The 9891-nt window shown below is 39.5% G+C and overlaps 1 protein-coding gene across 1 annotated transcript; it reads left to right on the plus strand.

Annotated features, from left to right (window-relative positions):
- Positions 1-176: 176 nt before the first annotated feature.
- LOC136238249 (ATP-dependent RNA helicase DDX24-like) lies at positions 177-9212 on the plus strand. Its single transcript, XM_066028608.1, has 12 exons — positions 177-322; positions 1647-2108; positions 2741-2851; positions 4240-4474; positions 4861-4979; positions 5157-5326; positions 5708-5819; positions 5878-5995; positions 6694-6790; positions 7654-7731; positions 7991-8145; positions 9008-9212. The coding sequence occupies exons 1-12, from the start codon at positions 179-181 to the stop codon at positions 9142-9144; spliced, it is 1938 nt and encodes a 645-aa protein (XP_065884680.1). The 5' UTR covers positions 177-178; the 3' UTR covers positions 9145-9212.
- Positions 9213-9891: the final 679 nt, after the last annotated feature.

Raw genomic sequence — 9891 nt, forward strand, 5'->3', positions numbered from 1 at the left:
AACAACGGATTGCCTTGAAATTTCTGCTGTGAATAACTATTCTTATAGGGATTATAAAAATCGAAAAGTGTGTTCTAGTTGATTCATTCTTGGGTGCTATACACGAAGTGTCCGGAATTGTGCGCTGTCCGGAAATACCCGCATTTACCTTATTATTTAATTTTATTCCCACAATCGAATGGAACGGTGGAACAACGTGTGCGAGGACGAGCCAGTGCTGAGAGCTTTACTGGAACAAGGCTTTACTGCACCCACTGAAATACAGCTAAAAGCTATCCCAGCAGTGCTGCGAGGAAATGACGTGATAGGAGCTGCAGAAACTGTAAGCTTGTAGTTTGTGAGTGAGTGGAGTGAGTAGAGTGAGTGAGCAGAGGGGAGTAGAGAGTGAGTGAGTGGTAAGAGTTACTAATTGATTGATTTTTTATTAACCTCCTGTTCTTGGCTAAAGGTAGCCGTTCTTCTGCACAGGAGAAGTGAAATACACTTTGTTTATTGTGTATTATTATACAACAGGGTTCCTTAATAGGACATTAAGCAGAGGTGACGACAGAAGAATGGTAGTACAGGCATAAGCAGGACAATTTTTCTATATTTTTGCTAGTGACACAAAATTACTCTGCTGTATATTCCAGGCTTTCCCTTCAACTACTAGAACTGTTGCTAGTAGGGATCACTACAATAAAAGTGCTTCTAAAGTAAGAATTAACTTTGCACTCTAGGTGATGATCCCCTTGATGATCCCTGCTAGCTTGTAGAATTCCTAATTTTTCCATACACTTGTTTGTTAACTTTTTATGTAACATAATTCATCGTACTAGTGAACTTCTATAACACCATGTTAAAGGTAAGAATGGCTCCAGATGGATGAGGGTATAAGTGCATAGGAAATAATAAGTGAAGCTAGCCTCTTTACTTTGACTGTTGAAACTGTGGTACGAAAATTACAGATGGTTTTTGTTTTATTCTTGTGTGATAGCCGTTAGTGTGCTACCACAAATTGAATCCTTGTGCTATCAGAAAAAGAACTGGGACACAAAGGAGTACAAAGGTTAAGTCCAGCATTGTACATACTGCAGTCTTCCGAAAGGTACTTGTCATACTGGAGCAATGTCTAACAGTGACAAAAAGGAGCTCATAGCCTTTACCTTAAGTTACGCTTATCTAAATGCATCAGGCTGTTAGATAGTCAGTCAGTGAGAGCCAGTAGAAATTTTCACTAAATGAACAATATTTTAAATTCAGAGTAATATTTTGGAAGTGTTTTGGGTCACTCTTGGGCTAGACTATAATATTATTGCCAAGGAGCCATGAGTATATTGTAGGGCAAGTTTCTGGTTGTTTTTTTTTTGTAAAAAAGGTACAGACTTTCATGGTCCCTGTGCAGACTTTCATGATATTACCATACTGTGTGATATTGGTGTAGTGTGTGTAGTAGTACACAATACCATTGGGCAAGAAATTTTTATGGTATCAAATTTTTGTGGATTGCGCTGAACAATTTTTCATGGTTGAGACATTGATGTACATGGGCTATACAATATTTGAATTTTGTGGATAAGCCATTGCAAAATCGACAAATATATGTAAAAATATCTTGCCTTATGATAATTTGTACATGTATGAAATTAATCATTTTGTAACTGCAGGGATCAGGGAAAACACTTGCGTTTGGCCTGCCAATTATACACCACATCCTATCCCAGCGGCAAATTACTCCCACCACCAACTCTTGCAGCAATGACATCACCACAGAGCCAGCAGCCCCACCCACTAAGAGAATCAAGCTAGCATCAAGATCACATGATGCTAGAAGGAGAAAGTTTGAGAAGAGACTAACAGTTGTTAAACACAGGAGAGGCTCCAAGCAGTTAGGGTGTGTGCACTTTGAAGACGATATTCCACAGGAAGCCTTTCAGCAGATGTTACAACAGCCTAATAATATATCTACTGGGGATGATGGTGATGATAAGATAGTTGATCTGGAGGATGTCATGTTACAAAAAGAAAAGGGGGAGGGGCTCGGTGCATTAATTGTCACACCAACCAGAGAGCTAGCTCTTCAAGTGACAGATCACATTTCTGCTGTCTGCAAGTACACCAAAATTAAGGTATAGTACTATGGAGCCATCTGCTAGAAGAAAGATCCTTAATCCTTGTAGAGCTGAATCTTGCACATGTAATAAGGTCACCTGTGTAATAAGGTCACCTGTGTAATAAGGTCACCTGTGTAATAAGGTCACCTTTGTGTCTAAACCAGCCAAAGAAGTAAATGTGTACATACCTAATGTAGCTACCTGTTTAAAAACTAGAGCTGAAACAAATACTAATACTCAGAGAGTACTCATTAAGGATTTGGTACTCAGATAGTAAAATTGGTACTCGAGTGCTCGTTAAAATCACGTGACCTAGCTCACATGATGTATTTGTCGTCAGGGAGTGACACAATGAAGGCTGTAGAGTTTTAATTAGCTTTTTTTTTGTCAGGGACACTAATATCAGTACTTTAATAGAGTGTGTGTATCATTGTTGTTACTTGAAAAGCTGTAAACTGTTTAAGGTTGGTACAAAACATGTCAAGTGGGTATGACTACAGATAGCTAGATTCATGAGTACTTGATTGTTTCTCTAGAGAGTACTCAAATAGTAAAAAAAAATCATGATCCGTAGTTTCAGCTCTATTAAAAACATCAGCACATTTTGTCAACTTGTTCTAATTCACAACTTGATTGTGGTATTACAGGTGTGTGCTGTGGTGGGTGGTATGGCAGATCAGAAACAGGAGAGATTGCTTAAACAACATCCTCAAATTGTGGTCGCCACACCTGGTAGGTTGTGGAATATGATAGAAATGGTATGAATTGTCTGTTATGTGTGTGTGTATGCTTTTTAGGTATATGGTAAAGCATAGCCGCAAGTGCTATATGCAAAATAAAGCACGAGGCAAAGCCAAGTGCTTTATTAGCATCGAGGCCAAGCGCTGAGTGCTTTGTTTTTCATATAGCACAAGCAAGGCAATCCTCTAAATTATTTATTCTAGTCATGTAGCTTCACCAAACACTAGGATTCATAATTAACACGTGTTGCATGAATTATTAGTAGCCTGAATGCACACAAACTAGTTTAACAAAGTAGCGCACGCATAGTTCACCATAGTTTGGCATGGTAGACATTCATTGTGTATTTTGGCAGGTTTTGGCCACAACCTACAATCGATTCTATTGTGACATATGGTGAAATATTTCCATGATATCTCCAGGAATTATCCGTTTACATTAACAAACGTAACAGCAACATTTCGTTCTCCCACCCATCATTGAAGCATTTAGGGCAGTAGAACTCGTATTGGCTGGGGTGACTGACCACTCAGCGTGGCGAGGGCTATCAACCTTCACCGGCTTGGGTGATTAGTCGTACTGGCATGAGCACTGCAGGCTATTAGTCTGCACTAAAGCACATGGGTAACTGTGCTTTATTGCCCACAAAGAATGCTTTATTGTACGAATAAAGCACCCTTTGTGGTGCAATAAAGCAGCAGTACGTTAATTTAACTGAAATGTAACTATGCTATGTATATGTAAAACTATATGCATACTACATGGATAACTTCATGAGTTGATATTCTAACACAAATCAAGTAAGGTGTAGAAATTGGCTCTCATATATACGTATATGCAACAATATCGTTTTTGTCATATAAATGTTTGCTATACATAGAACCTTATGTTATGTGAGTACAGTGAAACCTGTCTAATCAGGTCACTGCATAAAGAGGTCACCTGTCTAAACTGGCCATTGTGAAAATCCCAACATGTGTCAACTGTGTACAAAGTGACTTGCTTAGTACAGCAACCTCCTTAATGAGGTCAGAAAATTTTGCCCTTATGATGACTGGAATAGACAAGTTTCACTGTACTTTAAATGTCCTGATTACTAAGGGATACTTTGGGGCCTTCACTAAGTGTCTGGATTATGTAGGTGTCCTCAAGTGTCCACATTAACAGGTTCCAGTGTACAATTATACATTGAAATCTGTCTAATCAGGTCACTAGATATTGAGTTCACCTGTCTACACTGGCCATTGTAATAATCCTAATTGTTTCATTTGTGTACAAAGTCACTTCCCTAAAGCAGCTATCTGCTTAACATTTTGGTCCAAAGCCAGCCAGAACAGATTAAGTTTCACTGTATTGTACCTGTAAACTTGTATTGAATTGTGTACCTCCTGTTGCTACATTGCAGGGTAACCCTCATCTCAGTCACTTTGAACAACTTCAGTTTCTTGTTCTTGATGAAGCAGATCGCATGGTGGAGCGAGGTCATTTTGCCGAACTACGAGACATCCTACACAAGATTAATGGACAGCCACTGAATGATGGTCAGAGGAGACAGAAACTTGTATTCTCAGCAACTCTGACACTTCCAAAGAAGAGAAGGAAAAGAAGCAAAAAGAGTAGCCACCAGGAGCAAGGATTAGGCATGTATACGTCTGTCTGTCTGTCTGTCTGTCCGTCCCATCCATCTATTAGTCTGTGTTGAGCCATCTGTCTGTGTATGTAAGTGTAGTGTGTTTGTGCATGTGTAGTGTGTGTGTGTGGTGTGTGTGTATGTGTTTGTGTGCGTGTGCATGTGTTTGTGCCTTAAGAGTGGTGCAGCACTGCTCTACTTTGCTCAAAAAAATTTTGATGTGGTAAAAAGAATATATATAAATAACAAATTGACTTTGATGTTGGTAGCAAATTGATAGTATTACTGCTCTACTTTATTTTGCTGGGGTCTGGCCATGTGTATTGTGAGTCTGTTCTGTGTGTAGCCTTGTCAATGATACAGTGGTTGCAGTGTTATAATTTCCTCCCATTGTAGGAGAGTTGATGTCATTGGTGGGATTAGCTGATGATGCTACAATTGTTGACCTCACAAGTCGTCAGGTCACAGTACACACCCTCACTGAGGCTAGGATCAACTGTACTAGTGAAGAGAAGGTGTGTAGCCAGCATGATCTCCGTGAACTTTGTGAAGTGCTGATTTTATACTAAAGGGAACTTTGCACATTTATGTTCATTCCTCATTAGTAGTCGGCACCTAGCACTTCTATTCTGTTATAGTGATTGTGGGTCTCCAGGCCAGCATATTAGTGGTATATTCTTTCCATATTCCAGGACATGTACTTGTACTACTTCTTATCCACCTATCCTGGCCGTACACTTGTCTTCCTCAACACAATCGATGCTCTGAGACGACTTTCCTCCATCTTGAAATTACTACAGTTAGACACTCACTGCCTTCATGCCGGCATGCAGCAGAGACAAAGACTGAAGAATCTTGACAGGTGAGTTCAGTACAATTACCCTACCTTTGTCTGAATTAAGGCCTGAATAGAAAGAAAGCCTCCATAATAAGGATGAAAAATTTTGGTCCCAACAGGTCTAGCTTGATAAATGTTTGCCTCCAAAAATGACAAAAGAAAATCATTGGTTCCAAAGTGTCCATTATAAAGAGGTTCAACAGACAGATGATATATGTACTGTAGGTCTGTTGTTGTTTATTTAAGGTTTGTGGACAGCCCAAAACTTATAGTATACAAATTTATGGATTGACCCTTTAAGTGTAGGAAAGAATTAAAATTTTCCGATTAATTGCATCCCTCTCAGACAACATCTTACTACCTGTGTATAAGTTGTATTGTGGGAACGAATTTCCTGCATGACAGGTTTGTAGCTGGCAGTGAGGCAGTCTTGTTGGCAACTGACGTGGCAGCACGAGGACTGGACATACCTGCCGTGGAGCATGTGATCCACTATCAAGTGCCAAAAGATACTGAAGTGTGTCATGTTGATATATTGTGTTTGTCACATGTTGTGCTCACCCCACCTCCCATAGCTATACGTACACAGGAGTGGCCGGACTGCAAGAGCTAAGAGAGAAGGACTCAGTGTTGTGTTAATTGGACCAGAAGACGTCAGGTCATATCGTAACATCTGTAGAACACTCAACAAAGGTTAATACTGTCAGTATAGTTCCTTAGTTACACTTCATATTTTTCAATGTATACCTGCCTACATATATCTACCATCAGTATCCGTGACTGGAGTCTCTGTGTACATTTTACGTGCATGTGTTTGTGTGTGTGCGCGTGTGTGGGTGTGTAGTGTGTGGGTGTAGTGTGTGTGTGTGTGTGTGTGTGTGTGCGTACGTGTGTGTCTCTGTGTGTGTGTCTGTGTATATGTGCCCATGCCACCGTGGTGGGTTTGGTATTATACCACTGTGGCTAATGGTAGCAGCCCTGGCCCTGACCATGTGGTGGAGACCAGGCAGGGTCGGTGTGCCATTGAAATTAGCCTCACGAGCGAACAACAGGGTTATTGTGTACATTGCATCTAAGAAGAGACTCAGGTCCCTGCTATTGTCAGTAACCCATCCACCCTCCTTTAGACTTCATTCAGTTATCTGGCCTAAGTAAATCGCCTGTAATTTAGTTACCCAGCATCAGCATCCCTTGGCTAGGTGGGTGGGTGTCTTACATGGGGGTAGGGGGCTGGATCAAAGAAGAATCTGGGACAGGCAGTCAAGAAGTGTGTGTGTGTGCGTGCCGTGTGTGTGTGTTTGTGTGTGTGCATACGTACGTGCGTGCGTGTGCGTGAATGTAAAACAACAATACTGTACAATCAAACTATGTATGGTTTTCATTGTTTGCAGATGAGGAGTTGCCATTGTTTCCAGTAGAAATGACTTACTATCAAAGGATGCAGGACAGAGTGAGACTAGCTAGATCAATAGATAAAGAAGAACACAAGTGAGCAATGCTGTATCATTGTTGAGTGTCAACATTTTGTTACTGCATGTACTACATGTTTGCTAAGAGTGTCAGAATAGGCCAGTGAGGCCAGAGCCTTGGATTTAAAAAAAAAAATTTCAACTAAATTGATAAACTCAAATCTATATATAACAAACAGGCAGTTCTTAGCATTTGTTTTTTTAGCAAAACTGTTAAAAATACAGATCTTAGCGGTCTTTCACTTATAGCAGCTTCATGTAAACTTTGGTACCTAAAAATAATTATTATTCTATAGACAGCTTTGACATGTGTCTCTTTGTAGCTATTTTGTAAACATTCCTAGGATCTTTATTAGTAAACTCAAGTGTTTAAAAGTTGAAGGGTGATATTTGGTTGATCTCTTTAATATATTTCAGATAGTATTACAGCTCAAAATTACCTCCAGATAGCATCCCAACTTGCTAAACTTTCAAATTTATCCTTGCCCAGACAATCTAGATATAGCTGCCAAAGTTGACTAAGCCTTACCACTGTTACTTTTACTCTGAAGTCCCTGGCAGGGATTTTTCTAAGGGGTGGGGGGGGGGCAAAGGGGGAATTTCTCCCCCCCCCCCCCCTGAAAATGATTTTGCCCACCCCTGAACTCTGCCTCAACCAGCCCAATGATGAAACAATTATAAATCATAAAATTTAGTCGATGGCTAGCTAGCTACAATAAAACAAATTTAGCCTAATTTAAGCTCTGCCCCCCTTCAATTTCTGAAAAACTCGAATTGCCCCCCCTGAATTTATTTTCTAGAAAAATCCCTGCCTGGTATTTGTGCACTTGCGCACCTGTCAGTTATCCGTGTGTCATATTGCCTGTCTATTTCATGTGTCAGGTCAACCAAGTCCAAGAAACACAATGATTGGTTTCGCTCATCAGCAAAGGCAATGGACCTTATTCTTGACGAGTCACTGTATCCTAATTGAGGCCACCAATTACCTGCATAGTACATAAATTTATGTATACAAACATATACTACATGTGTGTTCTGTAATACACACACACACACACACACACACACACACACACACACACACACACACACACACACACACACACACACACACACACACACACACACACACACACACACACACACACACACACACACACACACACACACACTACACATGAATTATCATGTCTGTTTCCTTGACTATCTGATTTGCCAGTATGAAGGATGAAGGGTCCACATTGGAACAACGCAAACAACAAGCTCGGATCAGTCAACTTAAGGACCAGTTAGATTTATTGTTACGGAAACCACTACTACCAGTGGGATTTTCCCCTTCTTATCCCACATTTGGAGGTCATAACCTAGCAACAAGTAGGCTACAGTAAATCAAACAGTGATGTAATAGAGCTGTCTAAGCCAGTTACCTTTATTTGCAGGTGGCTACTCAGACAGGTTCAATGTAGATTTATAAGAATGCTGCCATGTACATGGTGGAGGCTGTATTAAGTATTAATTTTAAAATGAAGTAGGGATTTAAGCGATAAAAAGTAGTAAAACAAAAGATGAATGATGCTATGGCAACATAGCTCTGTGAGAAAATCCCTACATTAGCATGTTATAACAGTTATTTTGTTCAATGCCCAAAGTAGGCCTTTTCCCACTGAGCTATACTGTAATGCCATCATCATCTCTTGTTTCACTACATTTTATTTGGATCCCTTAAATTAATATATTTGTTTGGTGTACAGCTATGCACCTGTGACTGTTCTATTAGGGTGAGTGCTGTATTAGAGTATCTTGAGTTGGACTCTACCAATTAAGGGGTTGGTCACTATTTCATGTTTTCGCTGTGCTAGTCTAGACCAATAATAAGGGTGTGTGGTCATCGTGATCGAATAAATAGATCGAGAGGTTTGGTCTCCATACTTGACCACAATTAATCAACCGAGATTGTTAATGGACATGGTCTCGAACCTATTGTGAGTGTCCAACACCTCTTACAGTAGTTGTGTGGCCAGGCATGATACTTAATTATATGTAGCTGTACAGCATACTTCCTACAGCAATTTGCCAAATTTTATTGCATGGAACACAGCAATTCCTTGACTGTCCTCCATTCACATACTAAAGTTTCGACTAATACATGCAGCAAGATTTTTGTATTTTCAGCTCCATGTATACATGCTAGTCACTAAAGGTTTGCAGTAGTCATGTGTTTTGTTTTACACTGTAGTGGGCACTAAACAGAACAAGGATGCAGATACTGCAGTTAGTGCCATGGATGTAATGAAGAGGAAAAGAAAAATTGGCAAATCACCATCTCATGTTAAGGGAAGAATAGTGACATCGTCTGTGACTGATCTCACATGATCTAAAATAGTACACAATATATCCTTATGTGATTTTATGGATTATTAAGTGTCAAGATAATTACACAACATACTATATGTGCATTACATAGAACACACTACGCATGCACGCACGCACATATCTGCATGAACCAGATAACGTTTTGGTATTTATAGTGAAATTTATAAAACAGATAAAAGAAAGCTCTAAATTCAAGGCATGTATAGATAATATAGTACAGTGCAACTCCATCGGTGGTAAAGCAAGTCAGAACAGTCAGCATAAGCTTGCATAAAGATACATAGGCAGATTTTTATCCAGGAATTTTCACATATCCTTTAAAAATAATAACATTTTAAAGCCAATCGTGTGCTCCTGTGGGCATATTATTCTTCCAGTTAACTAATTGATTTCTTGGAGGAATAGTCATTAGTAACAATGTGCTAATGGTAAATACAAACCTTAGTAACTGATCTTTACTATTGTACATTAGTTTGCTGTGTTTTGTGAAAGTCATAATTATACTGCCTTACCTACCAAGCTTAAAATTTGAAAAATCAGCATGACTGAACATGCTAGTCTGCACAATAAGGCCACTCAGTAGCCATTATGATCATGTTCAAAACACCAAATCTGCTATAAACTATTGTAGCTACAAGTACCATTACAGGGGAGTATAGAAGCATAACTGTAATTTGTGTTCAGTTGTTGTGTCAGGTATATTACTGATCAACACCAAAACAGCCATGCAAACTGTGCAAAAATAGC

Source organism: Dysidea avara, chromosome 11 (assembly GCF_963678975.1).
Source record: "Dysidea avara chromosome 11, odDysAvar1.4, whole genome shotgun sequence".
NCBI lineage: Eukaryota > Metazoa > Porifera > Demospongiae > Dictyoceratida > Dysideidae > Dysidea > Dysidea avara.

Bases quoted from the DNA above. Each gene is read 5' to 3' on its own strand.
- LOC136238249 (XM_066028608.1), top strand. From the start codon at position 179: ATGGAACGGTGGAACAACGTGTGCGAGGACGAGCCAGTGCTGAGAGCT. The intron at 323-1,646 runs GTAAGCTTGTAG...TTGTAACTGCAG, and splicing joins TGATAGGAGCTGCAGAAACT to GGATCAGGGAAAACACTTGC. The intron at 2,852-4,239 runs GTATGAATTGTC...GCTACATTGCAG, and splicing joins TGTGGAATATGATAGAAATG to GGTAACCCTCATCTCAGTCA.